Below are 21,153 nucleotides of genomic sequence, written 5' to 3' on the forward strand. Positions count from 1 at the left end.
TCCCACCCACGATGTTTCTCGGACTACTCTCTTCGATCAACACGGTGTCGTGCAGTTAATGGGACACATACCATAGGCCTACGTGCGTAGAGGCCACCTTCTCGAAGGCGATTGCGGACCGTTTGAGTGGATATTGTGCGTCCTGTTGCTGTTCGGATGGCTCGAGGGAGCAGAGTTGCATTCTGACGCCGGTTTCGACGGGCTGTTAACAAGAGATAACGATCGTCTCTGGCTTTGGTTGCTAGTAGACGGCTCTGTCCTTGTCTTCTTCGAACAGCTCCAGTTGTTTGAAATCTATTCCACAATCGGGAAATCACACTTTGTGCCACTCCTATGGCATGTGCCACCTCCCGCTGTGACTAACCAGCTTCCAATCTGCCGACAGCTCGCCATGCCAGCGATTCTGGGAAATCACGTTGTTGCGCAATTTCGCTACGTGGATTTGTGACGCACTAAACACAATGTTGTTCTTATTGAGCTGGAATGTGTTGACAGCGACACACTACAAAATGATCTCTGGTAGCGCCATGTCACCGATCACGTGCACAAATATTTCAAACGGTTCATTTTCACGTGTCCCTTCATGCTAGTCGATTTTAATCTGAACTGGACAAGATACAGTGTTGTCATATTATTCGTAAGAAGTTTTACATGAGTTTTCATCTGATCCCCTAATTTTTTGACCAGTATATATATATATATATATATATATATATATATATATATATATATATATATATATTAGCTGAATATACGCATTCTTAGCATGTGGGCAGTATTTGTAAGTCAACGCCTGTGGAAGTATTACCCTCATTTCGGCGACCGCGAAAACTATGGATCCGACTCTAATATCGGTCATTTTGTATTACTTTTACATGTTTCGGTATCCCCCCCCCTCCGCTGATTCCCGGCCCACATGCAATTGTAGCTGAATTTGCAAGTGATCACTAATGAAGGTGTCACTATTGATCTCAGCGACCGCAAAAACTGTGGATTTGATACTAATATCGGTCATTTTGGATTATTTTTACATCTCTCGGTATTCCCCTCCCCGGCTGACTCCCGGCCCGCATACAATTGTAGCTGAATTTGCAAATCATCGCTAATGGAAGTGTCACCATTGATCTCAGCGACTGCGAAAACTATGGATTTGACACTAATATCGGTCATTTTGGATTATTTTTACATGTTTCGGTATCCCCCCGCCGACTCCCGGTCCGCATACAATTGTAGCTGAATTTGCAAATCATCGCTAATGGAAGTGTAACCATCGATCTTACCGACCGCGAAAACTATGGATTTGACACTAATATCGGTCATTTTGGATTACTTTTACATGTCTCGGTATCCCCCCCCCCCTTCGTTGACTCCCGGCCCGCATGCAATTGTAGCTAAATTTGCATATCATCGCTAATGGAATTGTCACATTGATTTCAGCGACTGCGAAAACTATGGATTTGACACTAATATCGGTCATTTTGGATTACTTTCACTTTTCTCGGTATCCGCTTCCCCGGTGTCCCCCGGCCCGAATAGGGTGAATTTGGAAGTTAATGCGATCAGAGTTTCACCATTGATTTCAGCGACCTCGAAAACTATGAATTCGACAGTAATATCGGCCATTTTCTACATGTCCCTGTAAACGCCCCCCTGAGACCCCCTGGTTCGAATTTAAAAAAAAAGATTCGTCTTGGCCTATGGCCTGGACCAAGGTACCCGTGACCAAAATTTCGTAGCTCTCAGCCTAGACTCAAGCCTGTCCCGTAAACGCCCCCCTGAGACCCCACTGGTTCGAAATTTGAAAAATACGCTACGTCTTGATCTGGGGCCTAGGCCAAGGTACCCCTGACCAAAATTGGTTAACTCTCGGTTCACTCGTCTGGTCCCCAGGCCGCACACAGACAGACAAACACACAAACTCTTTATTTTATTTATATTAGATTAGATAGATTCTTGCAAATTATGCCAGATTTTCATATTATCTTTCTAAACTAATTTCCGAACCCGTTCCTACTTTTTTTTTTTTTTTATTTCAAATGGCAAACAGGATATGTATTGTAACAACAAAGCAATTTTTGCCTAATTATTTACATTAAAATTTAACAATGAAATATTGTTAAAACCGACGTTCCTACTTATCTTTATATATATATACACAGTATATCTATATTTATATCTATCTATATCTATATATGTTTATAACAAAGGCAGGAGTTACCCCCTAAATAACGCTCCTGGAGGACCCCTTTCTCAAAAAATTTGCTTTGTTAACAGCCTGGGGAAAATACTTGTAGTAGAAACTTCAGTTTTCGTGACGGACGGTTACAGAGACCTGGTGAACAAAAAAAAAAGCGATTGAATTTTAAAAATAGTTATCCTCAGGTTAGTATTCGCTGAGAATATTTTTATAAAATTTAAATTAGATGGGTAAATCAGTAGACTTTGAATACATCCACATCGTATCTACTGAGTTGCGAAATTGTGTACCTCCAGACATGGGCGGCCGAAGAAAATTTTGTAGGGGGGCATCTTCAATGTTTGCTATATTCGTCTGGCATTTAATGTGCATGGGTTGCTATATTACGTATACATTTTCGTGAGCCAGGGAGGCTCATTCTTATCAAACACGGAGATTATGAAGGAGGAGATCTACTGTACAAAATATAATAAAAACATCTCTTTCGTATTTCTATCATCCCGCAGTCCAACCCCGAGACGGAAACATAAGAGATAGGCTTTTTGTTTTTAAACAAGATAACGTGCCAAGGGACGGCTTTACATTGTGAAGATTATATTAGTGAAAATTAAACGAATATAATTTTACAACTTAATATACATATTACTAAATGTTGAGCTCCCCGTTGCTATGTGGTTAGCGTATGCGCCTTTCTCGAACAAGGTTTGATTCATGGTAGGAGCTCATGTGTTTCAAATCCGACGTTAAACTGTAGATTCACGTCTTGTAGAACTTTGCTCCTGAAAGCGACGCTAAACTATAATCTAATTTAATATTACTAAATATTAAAAAATAATGACTTACAAAGATGACGTCAATTTGGCAGTCATCAAATCCAGTTTATACTCTCACTTAATCCATTGGATATTAAAATAATAATTACAAGACACACGCACATATAAATACTCAGAAACAAGCACATACACACGTACACATACACAAATATGAACACTTCAAATCTATTTACATGTGGTGGACTGCGCTGCATCAAGCGCTCTTACCTTCGTCATCATCTTCTCATGTATCTGCATTATTTGACTCATCCAGAGATTTGTTATTTGTACGCATCATTCATTTTAGCATTTTCGGGAGGGTTCAGGGTTCTTCCTTCATTTAAAGAGACGGTTCTCTGTATTGGAAAGAGAATCAGGAGAGGAAGGGGGAATTCATATTTTATGGATGGATAACATTTTAAGAAATATATACAAAAGATGCCGCTTCCGACGCAGCACTGAAGCATTTCTTTTAGCGGTGTATTACTAGTGGTCCCCTGACATCATACCCCCTCCCCTCTCAAGTTGTAAAGTGAGAAGGGACAAAAACATCCCAGATAACCTCACACTCAGGGTTCAGTTGATAATAATAAAACTATGGGTAAGTAAACATCTTGTGCCGAGTCACGTTTTGCTTATTTTTGAACATTTCTGTGAATTCAACAATACAACAGCGGAAATACTACCTGGTTTTATTACTCCAACCATCGCTTCAACTACGGTCATTGAACCATCTAAATTTTCGTTCTTTTTCTGTTCTCCAGAGGAAAGAATGAAATAATGCTAGATTTTGCTAAGATGCTAAAGTCAAGATGCTAGATGCTAAATGGGAGTGAATTATTTTAGATCTAACACCAAGATGATAGATGTGGCTTCACTGGCGGGCTTCGATATCTACAGAAGTTTCTGCCAAAGCGTACAAAGAAACTTTAGGCCAATAGTTTCGATAACATCTGTGTGGTCCTTCGGTAGGCTACACATCCGGTAAGAATCCTAATTGTAAAATTGGTAGGAGGAAAGGGTTCGTGGCCAAAAGACTATAGATCGTATAGATAATTGAATTCAAATTTTCAAGTACCCATTACTGAATGCCCATATTATGTATGCATGCATTTGCATGCATTATTTAATAAGTAAATAAATTACACACACAATTAATTATATCAGTGATATACGGTGTTTATTGGTTAAAAGAAAAAACTCTCCAAACAACGAAGATTAATCTTAGACTGGAGAAATGGTTATCCTTCGTTTTAATTATCATTTGGACATGAAACAAACGCCTGACAGATATACAATCCCTGTATACAACTATGTGATGTTGTAATATATAACTCGTAGAGTATGATGCTTTACTTTTTCAAAAATGTCAGTACTTCTAGTGTATCCCTAAAAATGTAATAAAAAACTAATGGCCATGTTTTTTTTAAATATTCAATTAGAACTGGACAATTTACACAAAATTTGGAATCGACAAATGAAAACGGCACGTTTCTAGTACTTGTGCGTTCGAGATTTCATTGTTGAAAGGATTGGAGACAAACATATAAACTTTTCTGTGAGGAGAAACATATACGCGTAAATCTAGTATTTTAATATATAGATAATAATTGGAATAGTTTTATTTTCGAGTGCTATTTTTTTTTTTTTTTTTTTTAATATTCGCAATATTGAAATTTTTGAACTTACATTTTTCACGTGTTTGAAAAAAAAAGAGAGATATCATTACTAGTATAATTAACCTAATACAAACATTTTCATTTTTTTAAATTTTTCCAATTTTTCCGGAAAGAAATCGAAAAAAAAACCGTTTTTTTTAAAAACAGGTTCAAAATTTCTGGAAATATGACAACACTAGTTCAGACACACTTGTACTTTGCCCAGCATTAAACTCTGATCTTAGTTCCGACGCAGTTCGCTTCGTGTCCTGTTTTACCAGTCTGCCCAGCCTATGACATCCGACATCTGTAAAGAGGTGGGGGCGTCCAACCCCTCGACATTTGGACGTCTTTTCCCCTCAGTTTCGCCACTTGTTGAAGACAATCCCCACAGCACTCCTCGAACACCTGACAAGTCCTGCAGTTTCCGAAATTCTCGTGCCGAATGTTTCTGAGTGAGTACTTTCTTCAAAATAATATTAAAAATTATAGAAGAATTTTCGAGACATTCGAGTCGAGTCAAGATTTTTACCAGCTGTCTCGACTCAAAAATTCGAGTCGAGAAATACGTTTGTCTCGACTCGTCTCGAATTTTACAAAGCGTGTGTCGATTCGAATCCGAGTCGAGTCGAGTCGAGATTCGAGACATGTCTCGACCCGTGCGCATCCCTACTCGTATGTATGAAGATAGAGACAGTGGTGCTGATAGAATTTATTGTCAAATACACAGCTTTTCATGCATAACGATTGAGCAATAATGTTTTGCGGGCATAGGTCCTTTATGTATTTAAAACTTAATGTCCCTTATATATAGTGGGTTCTAGATACCCTAACAAAATTAAGAAACAGATTTGGTCAATAAGATCTTGTTAGGTTGGTTGAAATCATCGTATGACATAATCTCTTGGCCCTGTTTAATGTACTCTCAAAATTTTAAAATCAGATGTAAGAACCACATTTTGGTAGGAGTTACCTAGAATGATTAGGTGTTACAGATGATATGGCGCTTTTTGCGGAGTCTGAAAAGAAAATCAATAAATTTTTATAAAACTTGAGGAAGGGCTGTGAAGAATATGGTATGAAAATAAAAGTTAGGAAGACAAAAGCCATGATGATCGGTACGAACCGGTTGGTGTCAACTGTTGAATTTAAAGGGAAGAAAATACAGCAAATGACTAGTTTTCGATATCTGGGTGGTATTATTAAGTGCGAACGTGAAATAAAAGCAAGGATAGGGATGGCGAAAGAAGTCTTTAGGAGGAAGAAAGGATTATTTTGTGGAATCTTAAATAATAAAGTTAAGAAAAAGACTCAGAACACTTCGTATGGAATATTGAAATGAAATCTTTTGGTTTTATACACCACGACTATTCTCTTTAGACTAAGGAAGACAATGATTAAAGCAAGTGAATGATGTTGGAAGAATTGTGAAATGAGAAAGTGGGAGAAAACGGAAGTACCTGTACAAAATCCACTGACATGATGTTGTCCACCACAAACTTACTTGCCGGGGATCCAGCCCGGAACCACGGATCAGAGGTAAGTGCTCTACCACTAAACCACCGTCCCCTTCCTCCGTATGGAGTATTGTACTGTACGGGGCAGAAACATAGACGTTACGGTTGTACTGTATGGGGTAGAAATATGAACATTACGGGAAAATTATGAAAAACGACTGAAAGCTTTCGAAATATGGCTGTGAAGAAGAACGGAGAGATTTAGGTGGGTTGATTAGAAATCGAATGAGAGATTATTAGAAATTGTGAGGAAGAAAAGAACAATTTTAGATGTTAAGAAGAAGAAGAGAAACTGACTGGGGCATTGGCTAAGAAAGAACTGTATCATGAGTTGCTAGAGGATATGGTGGGAGGAAAGAGAGGGAGAGGATGAAGCCGACTGTAATTAATGAACGATATCAAAACCGAAAAATCGTACGTGAAGACGAATAGGTTTGCGGAAGACTATGGAAGCTTCTCAGCTACGGAAAGTGACCTGCCGATAATGGCAGAATACGTATGATGATGTGTGTAAGGTACCCCTTCCAAAAATGTTGAAATCATATTTGAAACTTGTGTTTGTTAAATATTTATCATATGACGTCTGAAAACTTTATCGTAATTTACGGTGCATGCTCTGCAAGAGTAAACTCCATGATGTATGAAAAGGGGTGTAAAATTATGAATCATATTTGGTGGATCTGACTTTTAGTAGGTTGGTTGAAATTACCTTAGATGAAATCTTATAACTTATTCTCTTGGTTCTACTTAATGTATTTTCTCAGAATTATATTTGAGAACCACGCAGGTCTAAGGCACATCTCCCAAAAATTAGGAACCGTATTTTGAACATATTTGTATTAAATATTTAATAGGTACTGCCTGAAAATTGTTTCATAGATTATGGTACATTGAACGTTGTGACAGTATAGGTCCCTGGATGTCCATTGCGTGTACCAGGTCCAAAGTACTGCTTCCAAAATAAGTCTTGATGTCAAACATCATATAGTATTTACTATTGTCAACGTCGCTGTAGTATTCCTCTCAGTATATCTCGCTGAGTCAGCAGTAATTTTTGGATGGCCTGGGAGCAACGACCTAGGGGTCTGGCAAAGAGACAATGTCATAGGGGTACATAGGATCACCCATCCAGATTTTGACAATGGGTACGTGGCTCACTCCTAAATCTTGAAATGGTACATAGAAACACCCTCTTAAATTTGAAAATCGCCAAAAATAAAAATTTGATATGGTAATACAAGACTGGGGTACGTATCTCTGTAAATGTGAGTGGCCCGTCTCGTTCTCTTTCATGGGTCGTTGCGAAAAATATAAATTTCGAAGATTTCTGATCTCCTTTCATCTTCTTTGATATTTTGTCACGTTATATGCGTATATGATTGAGTGTAGGGGTCCATTCCCTTTCCTAGAAATGCGTACATTGGTGATCCCTTCTCAGAATTTAGAAGTACATAGGACTGGACCACCCCTTAATAAAAACAAAAGTTCGTAAATGTTCTCAGTGATCTAAATAGTAAACTTAGGTTGTCCTGGTTATCCTCTTCTATGGGTAAAAAATAGCCAAAATATTAATATTACCGTGTGATTACCGCGTGGTCGGTTATTTATCTAATTTATCTTCTTTATTACGTTATATGGTTGAGTACAAGGCTGTTCCTTTCCATACTACATGAGTACATTGATCCTACCTTAAAATGTGGGAGTCGTGTGTTGGCTTTACCCCTTTAAATGTAGGAATTGTCAAAAAATAAAATTTAGTAAATGTTCTCTAGAACTAAAGTGCATGTCCGTATGTTTCATTGGTCTTGGTTGTTCCCTTTCAAGGGTAAAAATTTGACAAAAATTCAAAATTTGGAGGTCTTTGATGAATCTTTATTGTATTATATGCTTACATGAATGAGTAGAGACGTCAGTTCTTTTTCATAGAGAATGGGTAGGTCGATACTTTCCTTTTAAAATTTAGGAGTGGTACATTTTCCCACACCTTAAATTTGGGAATTGTCAAAAATGTATATTGGTAAATGTTCTCTAGGTCTTGAGCATATACTTCCGTAAATTTGGTTGCTCCTGCTTGTTCACTCCTAGTGATACTTTCGACAACACATTTCTGAGAATTTTGTAACACTATATTTAGCAGTAATTTTAAATTTTGGCGGGAAAATGGTAGTAGCATGAGGTGGGAATTTGGATGTGGCAACTGACAGGTCCACTTTAAAGTCATACAACAAATACACGCGAACAAGCTGCTTCGATACCTCCATTTCTCTTTGATATTGGGTGAGATATGACTGCTCTGTGTGTGCATCTCCTGTATTACTGAAAGTCAATAGTATTACTGTATTACTGATACTAATTCCCAATCGCTTGGCAGGTACGGGCGTCATTTCACATCATCTCTGTAAGTGCATGATTAATGGGACGTCAAAATCGGCAAGAACTTTCTTGGTTACCTTGTAATTACTTATCAGGTGTCATATTACTCTAAATTTATATTTTAAAGCTCAAAACTTAAGTTTATCAGAAAAAGTGATCAATCAATCAATCAATCAAATTGCACCAAAGATAAATTTTCACGAATAACCCTGGAAGACAACATCTTAATGTTTAAAGTGTCAGAGACAGGGATCAACTAATCCGATTGCATCAATGATCTTAGGAGGAACCTAACGCAAGGTCGAAAAACAAGAAATTGTCGGTGCCACGTCGCCTGATTTCGAGATGAGGTCCCTTATAGCTCCTCCTGTGGTGGCCCTTAGCAGCTAATATTTGGTATGTAGTCTGGTGGGCTGGTGCTTCACGTGTCACCGATCATTTCTCGTTTTCCTGACCTTGCGTTCAAGTAGGTTCCTTGTTAGATTATGAATTGTCTCTAAGATTCCAGGTGGTAAGATGATATACTAGATCAAAATCCTCAAACTTGAATTTTGATAATTTTTTTTACACGTTAAAAGACACAAGTTAGACCATTCAAATTTACAAAAAGTATATACCCGAATCCGAGAGAAGAAATCATAATTTTTATTTTTTGGCAATTCAAAAATTTCAGGGTGGGACAGATGTTGTATTCCTCCTGAAATTTAAGAACAGTGTCTGAAGGCACTCATGTCCAGTGAAAGACAATAAAACCTTGTATTCATTCATACAAACATATGGTACAATCTATCTTAGTGAACATTAAGCATAACATTCAAAATTCCAACGTCATGCCAATTCAGTTTTCCCACGAAATTTCAAAATTGCTACTAAATATAGTGTGTTACTTTAATCAAGTCCTAGAGAACATTTACCAATATATATTTTCGAGTTCCCAAATATAAGAAGTGGCCAATGTACCCGTCCCAAATTTTAAAAGGAAAGCATCTATGTACCCATGTCTTACGAAAGAAATTTAACCTCTGTACTCATTCATATAAGCATATAATACAGTAAAGCCTCATCAAAGAGAATATAAAAGGTCAAAGTTTTGAATTTTCGACAGGTTTGTAATCCACAAAAGGGAACAAGCAAAACCAATTAAATATACAGAGATAGTTATTCTAGTCAGTCCTCAAACATTAAATTATATTTTGTGATACTTCCCAAATTTCAGGGTGGGCCAACATATTCCTCCCAAATTTTGAGAAGGAAGAATCAATATTGTGGTATGAAAGAGAATAGACCCCTGTATTTAACCATATAAGGTGATAAAGCCTCATCAAAGAAAATAAGTTATGGGTATAACCGATCACGTGATGGACACTTGGTAATCTGATAGAACGATCGAAAGAAATGCAGAGGCCTTATTAAACGCTTGCAGGGACATGAGTAAATGCAGAGAAACCTAAATACAAGGAAGTTACGGCAAATTATGAATGCGTTAAAATGTCAATTAATCTTTTCGACACAGTGGATACTTTCAAATATCTTGGATCAATATTACCAGACCAAAATCATACCCACAAAGAATTTAAATGAAAATCAGTAAATTCTTGTTATTATTCAGTTCAAAATATTTTGTCGTCGGGAATTCTGTCAAGGAATTTAAAGCTTAAAATATATAAAATGATAATCATGCCTGTTATGCTTTATGGTTGTGAAGCATGGTCGCTTACGCTGAAGGAAGAACGCAGACTGTAATTATTTGAGAATGAAATTCTGAGACGAATATTTGGACCCAAGAGGAACGGGAATGGGGAAAGGTAGAAACTTCATAAGGAAGAACTACATAATTTATACGATTTACCAAACATCGTTAGAGTCATCAAGTCTAGGAGGCTCAGGTGAACAGGTCATGTAGCCAGAATGGAAAAAAGTAGGAACGCTTTCAAAGTTTTAACTGGAAATCCAATCGGAAAATGTCCATTAGGAATTTCTAGGCTCTAGCAGAAATAGGAATACAGAGTAGAAAGTGGATTGAATTGGATAAGGACAGAAGTCAATGGAGAGCTTTTGTGGCCATTGAGAAAGAGAGAGAGAGAGAATACATTTAAATTAAGATATGACATAAACATGAGAATCTTTCGCGCTTCTATCGTGAAGTCCGGGATTCAACTCCGCATTCGACCATTTTGACAAAAGTTTTTCTTAATTCCATCTGTGAATGTAGAGATAATGCGTGTACTGTGAGTCCTGGCCGACTTACTTTCTAATCGTTTTTAAGTCTGTGTTATTATTAATTACCAGCAGTGATGGATTTGCGAAGAGGGTTAGGGTGGGGATGTCTTTCGGATTGAAGCCTCTACCCCGAAATTACGGAATTTCTAAAAGAAACTAAATATTTGTTTTGCCTTTATTCATAAACTTCAAGCTGTCCTCAAATAAAAAATTAGGAATTTTTAGAAAAACTAATCATTAAAAAGAAACCCTCCCAAAATACTTTTCTAAATCCGCCACTGATTATCAGTATAAAATGGTCTTCAAGGTTGTATCTGGAAGATTATACACTGAATGAGCAAAACTCATGGGATACCCACCTAATATCTGGTCGGGCCCCCTCTGGCCCTGTGGAGTGCAGCGATACGGCGTGGCAGTGAGTCAGCAAGGCCCTGGAACACGTCCGGAGGCAGTTGGCACCACACATCCTGCAGAGCGGAAGCCAATTGGGTCCTGTTCGTGGGTTGAGGATTCAATGCCCTGAGCCTGACCTCGAGGGCATCCCAGATATGTTCAATGGGGTTCATATCCGGACTGCGAGGTGGCCAATTCAGTCGTTGGATCTCACCTGCATGCTCGTCGAACCAGGCACGGACGATATTGGCGCGATGTGGGGCTGCGTTGTCATCTTGATACACAGCAATGTCGTCAGGGTGTTGAAACATGACAAAGGGTGGAGATGGTCTCCAAGCAGCTGACGATACCGCTGACCAGTCAATGTGGCATCTAGAACGACCAGGGGGCCCATTCCATGCCACGAAAATGCACCCCACACCATGACAGATAGGCCACCGGCCTGGACTGTGCCCACTTGGCACGCTGGATCCATCGCTTCGTGCGGTGTGCGCCACACACGGTGCCTTCCATCTGCATGGAACAGTTGAAAACGTGATTCGTCAGACCAGATCACGTTACGCCACTGATGCAGTGTCCATCCGTGGTGATTGTTGGCAAATGCACGCCGAATTGTCCGATGACGCCGGGTTAGCAGTGGCACACGTGTGGGGCGACGGCTCCAATACCCGAGAACACGCATGTTCCGACGGATTGTCCACTGGGAAACGTCTCTATCTCGGCCAGTGTTGAATTCAGCCGTGATTCGTTGCACATTTGCTCCCCTATCTCGAATTATCACTCGTCTCAGGTTTCGCCTGTTTCGGTCATTTAGGGCCTGTGGACGCCCGGTATGGTGTTTGTTGTGGACTGTGACACCCTCATTCACCCATTCTCGGTAAACTCTCGACACTGTTGACCTTGGGAAGCCGAATTCCTGAACCACTTCCGAAATGGAATGCCCCATGCGTCGGGCACCCACAACCATGCCCCGTTCGAATGCCGTCAACTCGCGACGACGTTGCATTTTACCAGCGCACTCACACAGCCACTTCCAGCACTGTCTATCACACAACTGAGACCGTCGCTGAGGCTACCAGGTGGCGTTGGGCACACGTGCTGTCCATCCACAAATCAGAGCCCTGCTATCCCATGAGTTTTGCTCATTCAGTGTAGTTGAATAAACAAACGAAACGAAATATTTGTTATGCCTGTACTCATAAACTTAAGCTCCTCTTAAATAAAAGTTAGAAATTTTTAGCAAAACCAAACATTATTCAGAAAAAAAACCCTCCCAAATATTTTTCTAAATCTGATACTGATTATTTCTATCAAACGGTATTCAAGGTTGTGTCCGGAAGATTATTATTAAATCATTGCACAGCTACAGTATAACGGAAATGTGGAAGTACGCTCTGACAGATATATTGAAAAACGTACGCTCTGATGGATATATTGAAAACAATAAGTTTAATTATGTGATGGAAGCTAGAGTACTAAGCTCCAAGAAGTGAAACACGGATGACTAAAAAGAAATGATCTAGAGAAGAAAAAATGTCGATAATTCAGAAGTTAAAATCAAGTTAAATAGCTTCTAAAATTGCCCTGAAATACTACGTACTTTATTTTTACTTTAATTCATAAACCATGTGCTCCATCCATCATGATGGTGAATTACAGAGCGAAATATGGCATCCAGGTCATGAAATCTTATTTAACTTTAGAGTATACTATAAGAAAGCTATTTAAACAGAAAAATCATGAAAATGTAAAAAGCCAAAATTTCCAAAATTCTCGTTTTTTCCCAAAAAAGCCGGCTTTTTTGCATCTCTAATTTCTTTCCTCACACGTATCATTTTGTTTTCGTGAATTGTCTGCTTATTCTCCGGTTTTACGGAAGTGTAATGCAATTCCCTCACTTCTTTCTAGTGCATTCCTTTATTATCTCTGTTGCCACATTTCATTGAACATTTTCAGTACACGTAGCTCCAACAATGTGCAACACTGTACCATTACACTTCATTGTTATGTTCAGTGATAATAATGCATTTTAAATCTGTGCGCATTTGTATATGGTGCTATTCCAGAGAAAATATTTTATGCTGAGTTGGCAATACTGCTTCACATATGGCAACACTGTGATTTTCGATAGGGCATTTTGTTCTCTTCTTTTGATACAACTTTTGTTTTGATTGCTTTAACGGTTTTCAAAATATTTACTTTAAACATACATAATTCAATGATACAATTTTTGGGATATTCAAATTTTGAAGCCCCGTATCTCCTATCCTTCTGGTCCGTAGCACCTTAAATTTGCTCTATCAGATGTGCTATGTGGCAATCAGATTTCAGCAACAACTTGTGGGACCCTCCCGTGTGAGTATTTCACCACAAGACGATTTGGTGGTGTAATACATAACATTAACAGGTCAGAAGGTAATAAATACTCAGGTTAACTTTATGCACCCTCCTGGTCAAAGTACTTCATTCTACTGGTTTCACCTCGAGAGGATGTGTGCCTGATTCCTTTCTCATATTCTTACAATTTTGGAAACGCCATCAACAAATCACTCTGGCCTCACATACCGTTCTCTGACAGCAAATTTACAAGTCTGTGACACGCAGTGAAAACTTCATCGGAAAAACACCTCTTACTACAACTGATTCTACAAGCTGTAGGATTTGAAACTGTTTCTGAAGGTACTGCTCATTACAGTAGTGATCCATTGCATATTAATAAGAAATTTGTTTCTGTTTGTAATAACTTATCTTCAGGATGAGTAAGGTGCAGAAATGCAGTGTGCCAAGTACCAAATTTCCTAAACGTCTAAAACAAGTGTCGTAGGATGTCTGAATTAATGCATATATACCATTAGGGTGGCAACACTGTTCACCACATTGCCTATATGTGCATATGTATTACTGAATACCTCACATCTATCTATTTTAGCAGCGATATTGTGTTGAACATGTAAAGCTTGTTTTTCAAAATGAACAAGTGGATGAGTTCAGAACACCTTGCATTTATTTATTATTATTTTTATAAGAAGTAAGTGTTTGTTATGGTGCATTTGTGTACTTGTGCGCAATCTTTGCATTACTTCACCCCACAGCTCAAGCACATATATTGTAATTTGTAATAATTTAATGATTCATAACTTTATACATTTATTAATAATATCAGCATGTACCCAAAATCCCACTATTTTTCTTTTATAACTCTTTAGAGCAGAGCGTTACGTTTAGCTAAAGACAAAGGTCATTATCAAAACACCTGTACCTTTCGTGATAATTGTTGTTTAGTGATGAAGTGTTTTCGCTACATAAAAATCTAAGTAAAAAAAAAAAAAAGTTGGCTACCTTATGAAATAGTCTCATCTGAAATCTACAAACCTTGGTGCTTGTCTGAGAAAATGTTTACGCAGCTATGTATTTTAGATCTCGAGCTGCAAAATTTTCAATTTAGAGTGCAGTTTCAAAGCAGAATCTTGAATACGGTGTACATGTGCTATTTTCCCCAACTTTGATCGCCTCTAACTCCAAACTTATTTAGTGTAAGGAGGAAAGACGTCACCCCTCTACGACTAACAAGTGACAGAAGTTTCATGAAAATCTGAGATGGTGGGTTTTTAAGACATTTTGCTGGATAATTTGATGTGGAATGACACTATCAAAATTACCAATCTACAACAGAATATACTGCTTAATAAATGCTTGTCAAGTTTAGTTATTTCTAGTCAGCTTGGATGTAGATCATTAGTGTTTCTAGGAGATAAAAACAGTGATATTTTATCAGAAAAATAAGTACCAAAAGAACTCAGAACAACAATAACTGTTGATTTTTTATTTGTATTGTGTAGAGACTGACATTGACGAATTTGAGTTTCATCACTGCTAAGCAGAATAGTATATGAATGGCGGTGCTCGGACAGACACTTACTTAAAAAGTTTAGTAAACGAATCAATGTACATCTCTTAAGCGTCTTCTCTCACTTTTGAATTATAGCTTGAGCAGTAAAGCACAACCCTATACAGCTGCGACTACTTCAAAGATCGACTACCTCAGTATATATTAAGGCGCAAGCCAAGTCCTTTTTATAGGATATCTCTAAACTAGATTCTGCTCTTTTAAACAGGTTATCTCAAATCAGTGAAAAGGAGTGGAGGGGATACCAGTTTACCTGGCTCAGGCAGGAGTTACACAGTCAATGTAGCCAAACACTCATTATAAGGCGTTCCCAGCCTGGGGTCTACTAGAATCCTTCAAGAGCGACTCGTAAAGCATTTAGGTAGTCTTCGTAGCCGGGCACAGTCTGTAGACCAACCCAACTTGTAGTCTATAGGATGTTCAAAAATGTTCAGTGGAGTGTAATCAATATTTTTACCGCAAGTTATTGTTAGACAATTTTTTATTAAACCATTTCTTTTCTTCTCCAAAATCAACGACCTTAATGCAAAGTTAGCAGCAATACTTTGCAACTTTTCCTTCGTTCCAAGAAACACCTATGTGTTGGTGTGGAACATAGAAATGTCAATTTGTTAACGTTGTTAAAACTACATTTGATTGTAAACCGTACAAGCAACTAAATTACGGGATGCATACAATAATAATATCATCCATGATCATCATAAGTATAGTGCCATTATTGGCAAGTCATTTGCCGCATCTGAGAAGCTTCCATGCTTCATTGTCTTCAGCTAATCTCTTCGTCTTCACGTACGATTTTTCTGTTTTGATACCATTCATCAATTGTAACGTTCTTCGACCCCCCTTCCCCTCTCTCTCTCTTTCTTGACAACATACCATCGACCACATCCCTTATGAAACATTTCCTTCGTACGCAATGTTCCAACTAGTTCCTCTTCCTTTTTTCAATCATACCTAAAATCGTTCTTTTCTCTCCTGCTATTTGTAACACTCCTAACACTCTCTCATTCTTTCACTGCTCGCTCCAGCTAATTCTCTCAAGTTTTCTCCACACACACACACATTGCAAAAGCTTCCAGTGATTTTTCATCACTTTTGCCTAATGTCCATGTTTCTGCCCCCTACAGTACAATACACAACACGAAGCATTTTATAAGTCTTTTTCTCAACTCTTTATTCAAGATACCACAGAATAGTCCTTCCTTCCTCCTAAAGGCTTCTTTCATCATTCCTGCCCTTGCTTTTATTTCATGTTTGCACTTCATATCATTACTAATAATACGATCCAGGTATCGAAAACTAGTCACCTGCTCTATTTTCTGAAGTTGACACCGATCTTTGTCCCAATCACCATGTTTTTTTTTCTTTCTTACATTTATTTTTATCCTATGTTCTTTACAGCCCTTCTTTAAGTTTTCTAATACCTTATTGATTTTCATTTTAGATTCTGCAATACGGGCCGTGTCATCTGTTAATCATATACTTTTAATCATTCTAAATTCCTACTGAAATGCCGTCTTCATTATGTACTTTCTCTTTCACTATCTCTTCTAGATATATATTAAATAATGTTGGCAAGAGACGACATACCTGTCGAACTCCGCTTTCAATTGCATTCTCCTCTGCCATTTCCTCCCCTATTCTAACATTTACATGTTGGTTTGAATAGAAGTTTCTTATGAGTCTTCGATCTTTTCATTCCGTGCGGATCTTCTTCAGAACTCCCAACAAGAATTCCTAATTCACGCTCTCAAAAGTCTTTTCTAGACCAATAAATACAACATACACCTCTTCCGTTTTTCTTTGAATCTTTCATTGATCACCCGTAATAATCCAGTTACATCTCTTGCGCCCTTACCTCTCTTAAACCCGAACTGTTCCTCTTTAAGTTTTATGTATATACTAAAAAAAAAAAATAAGATAATAATAATAATTTAAGAAATTAGTTTTTAAATAACATTTAGTTGTATTCTTGTGTTCTTGTAGTTAGTATCAAAGTGCATTGGTTATCTCAATAGACTGAATATATGTTACCTTTTGCAGATATAGTGAAACTCCAAAATTGTTGCTGCATTCTATGTATATATTTGATTATATAATTGTTATCCTACTGCATTTCAGGCCCGTTTGTAATGAGATCTACATGTAGATATTGCCATGGAACGCGCATGTTCATAAAGTTTCCTTGTACAGAATGTGAAGGAAAGGGTAGCACAGTTCAAAGGAAGAAAGTAACTGTTCCTGTTCCTGCTGGTATGTAATTATATTTCTTCATTAAATATTTGGAGAAGTAAGTCAGTTAATAGACTTTGCTTATCAACGTAAGTTGGTTTCTTTATTTACTTAGTCAAATCACACGAGGCCCAATTTTTATGTAGTAATATTTGTGAGCTTGCTGTATACAGTTTTTCTTTTTTTTCTTGAAATATTCTGTTCAACCACCTCTTTCACCGAACTAATTATTTATTCTACGAGGTTCTTGGATTGAGTTACCATATAAGCTTCCTATTCCTTGGTTATTGAGCGTAAAAAAAATAATGTTCCTTTCATTTTTTTATCCTTTATTTCAGGAGTTTTCCGCGACTTTTATTCAGCGCTTAAGCTTAAGACTCTTCTGTGCAGATCTTCACATAGTTTTTGTAACAAGAGTGGCACGTATATACCGGGTGCACCATTTATAATGTCCCACCTTTATAACAGAGGAACCAAGAGAGAGAGAGAGAAGCGAAACTTTGCACAAAGCAACTATAGGAAGGGGGACATCTATCCACATATTGGGTACCATCACCAGGTGAACAGTTTTGCAAACTCAATATAAAGTTATGATTTTGTAAAATGGAAAGACCTAAATTTAATTTCATAATTCGAATCAGCAATGAAAACAAAGACGAAAGAGATGACACTCGCAGATCAGTGTTGCATACTTTTGGAGAAATAACGTTAAACATGTGTCAAATTTGAACGCCTTTAACACACAAAAGGAATGCAGTAGTAACTGTTTGTGCACATTAAATTAAATACTGGGAAGAACTTTTTAAAATGACTTCAAGTTTAGAAGGATCAGTTAAACATTCAAGTTTAGAAGGATCAGTTAAACAGTGTTGCCACAACAGAAGAGAGAAAAGTTGGGATTGGAAATAGTGCAATAACTTGGAAAAAGTCCCTAGTACAGTATGTCATAAGGAGCATTCTCACGTTTATTTGAGATCGGTAAGTCAAGTACTTACCGAGATATTCGGTACTTTGTAAACGCTGAGAATTTTGTGCTGTACAAGATGGTAACGCTGTTTCAAAATTCCCTTTTTTCCCTCTGCGTTGGAGAAATAATAAAGTAGTAATCTGTGACATGTCGAACTAAAGCAAACTGTATAAAGTAAGGAAATACAATATTTTTTCTGCTTCATGAATTTTGTAATGTATGTTACGAGTAATTGTTTCTTGATCATCATAAACATATATTTTTTAATTTAATTTCTTTCTCCTGATATAAGTTAGAAAAGACAATAAAACGTAGATATTAATAGTTGCCAAATTTTAATTGAAAATACATAGGCTAAGTTCTGTTAAATGGTAGCAATTTTTTTTAGGTTTATACGTAATGTCCGATTTCAGGGAAACACACACAACTTATTTTGTATTTCATTCACCACGAAATTAGCTACAAATAATTTACAAATTTTTTTTAAGAAGTGAGTTGCATTTATGGATTCATAGGTGCCGATTCCCTTATGAGGACTCATACGTTATGAGTAAAAATACAGCACGTATAGATATATGCCATAAGAGCTATAGTGCAACAAACACCAAACAACCTGCGTTAGGTGGCCATTTAAAACAAGAAATGTATTTGATCTGTTAAGAAACGGAGAACCTGGTGGGTCCATGATCGGTTGGATCCGTAGTGTGCTAGCAAGTAAGCGAGTACAGTGTTTTAAAAAAAAGACCAAATCTGTGCTGGGTGGTCACAAAAAGCAAGGCAGTATTTAACCAAGTCAGGGCAGGGCGAAACTAGTGGAAACTCAAGGTGTCTATAGGCACCGGGCGCGTTAGCAAAGGTGGGTATGCTTGTAAACATATTGTGTAAAGAATATTCCATAGTTCTTCTGTAAATTATATGCGACATCGTATTCCTTAGCGCAGCTTAACTTTCTGTATAACGTCTTACGCTTATGCAATTTAGGCTAAGGGGGACAGTGGTTAAGGCAAGTGGCTGATGATACAAGAATTAATGGGATGAGAATGTGAGAGAAAGCAAGAGTACCCGACATCCCCATCGACACGATGTTATCCACCACAAACTAACTTGACCGGAAATTGTACCCACGCACCAGAGGTAAGTGCTCTACCACTGAGCAACCGTGCCCTCGCAGCTTAACTTTAAGAAGGCATAACCACACAATTTTCCTATTATAATTCAATCAAAATCTTTTCTTTCTTGTACAATGCTTCTCAATAACACAATACAGATTTATGATATACTGAAAAGCGATTATTTCATCTATTTGAACAGAACGAAGTTGGAAACTCACACGGGCTTTTGTCCGTATGGAGGAGGCATGTCAGCGACAATGTGTATGCGCGTAAAGGAAGACAAGGGAGAGAAACAAGCACCATCCTGTGCTACGTGGTAATTATGATGTAACATATTCTTGGAGTTGAGGATAAGGAAACGTGGGACTGTGTCCGTAGAAAACAAACACGTCACCATGTGAAAGTAAAACTGAAATGCTTTTTTTCGCTTTGTATTGACGCAAACCGTTACAAAATGAGAGGGTCCAGGTATAAGTACGAGGGTAATTTCAAAAGTCTTTTACACAGCCCATGAATGACCATTTGAGTGGTTTTATCCAGTTCACTTTTAGGTTAGTTGTTGGTCAGAGTTTGGGCTTTGACGATTGTTTCTATGTTTTCTGGTTTGCGTAGCTGTTGTGAAAAATTCAGTGCTGAACCCGACTCAGGTTGGGTTACACATGATGATAAGCGTTCCTATATCAAAATCGAAACTCTATGTGGAAAGAATACAACTCAAATTTCCAATACTTTGCGGGAGGTTTGTGGAAATAGTCTAGTGGATCATAGCACTGTATTACGGTGCTCAGCTCGTTTTCATGAAGGTCGTGTAAGCACTGCGGACACCGCAAGAAGTGAATGACCATTGATGATTGTGAATAACATTTTGAGAGAGGATCGACGAAAACATGTAACAGAATTCCATATGAGGCCAAAATGTCTGTCACTTCAGTTCACAGAATCATTACTGAGAAACTGAAGCTGAAGATGAAATGGCTTCCGCATGATCTGATTAAAGAGCAGATAAAGAGCAGAAAGTATGTCGCAAAAGAATCGTAGGAAAATTGCTTCAACGCTATCAAACAGAAAGAAATTAGTTTTTACGAAGAACTGTCGCAATTGATGAAACCTAGATACGGGAGTTTGAACCAGAACTGAAGTTTCAGTCGTCACAATAAACAGTTCAGACTCTTCACGGCCGAAGAAATTCCGCCGGCAACAATCAAAGGTCATGATGGTCTTCGCGTATGATAGGAATGGAGAGATGGCTACAATAGAGTGCCACAGGGGACGTCTGTAGCAGGCATATACTAAAAGCTGTTTCTGCAAAACTTTTTGCGCCCGAAAATCCGTGAAAGAAATCCTGACATGCTTGCAGCTGGTGCCCTCATTCTGAACGATAATGCAAGGCCCCATACTACTCTACAACTAAGGGTGACACTGAAGAAGTATGGATGGGAAATACTTCTCTTTCCAATATAGTCCTGATTTGAGCCCACCAGACTGATTTGTTCCCCAAATTAAAAGAACCACTCTGTGGAAACCTTTTTGATTCGATTGACGAAGCTTTCTGTGAGGTGATCCGAGTGATCAAACACCTCAACAATGAAGGTTTCCTATCCAGAATACAGAATTTACAAAATGCTGGGAGCTGTCCTAAACAAGTATGGAGATTGTATTGAAGGCCTTTAAAGGTATTTTGTACAATAAAGTATTTAATTCCATAATATCTTCCAGCAGGCCCGTATCTAGGGGAGCCGGGCTCTCCCTAAATTTTTACTGGCCA

At 38.0% G+C, this 21,153-nt stretch overlaps 1 protein-coding gene across 2 annotated transcripts in view; it reads left to right on the forward strand.

Annotated features, from left to right (window-relative positions):
- LOC145680918 (dnaJ homolog l(2)tid, mitochondrial) overlaps positions 1-21,153 on the forward strand; it is a 226,478-nt gene that overhangs the window by 81,441 nt on the left and 123,884 nt on the right. For both annotated transcript variants that reach the window (XM_081752079.1, XM_081752080.1), the window contains exon 5: positions 17,199-17,330. In XM_081752079.1, the coding sequence (XP_081608205.1) occupies positions 17,199-17,330 (132 nt within the window). The remainder of the gene's footprint in view (positions 1-17,198; positions 17,331-21,153) is intronic.

This window comes from Thermobia domestica, chromosome 3 (genome assembly GCF_964235325.1).
Source record: "Thermobia domestica chromosome 3, izTheDome1.hap1.1, whole genome shotgun sequence".
NCBI lineage: Eukaryota > Metazoa > Arthropoda > Insecta > Zygentoma > Lepismatidae > Thermobia > Thermobia domestica.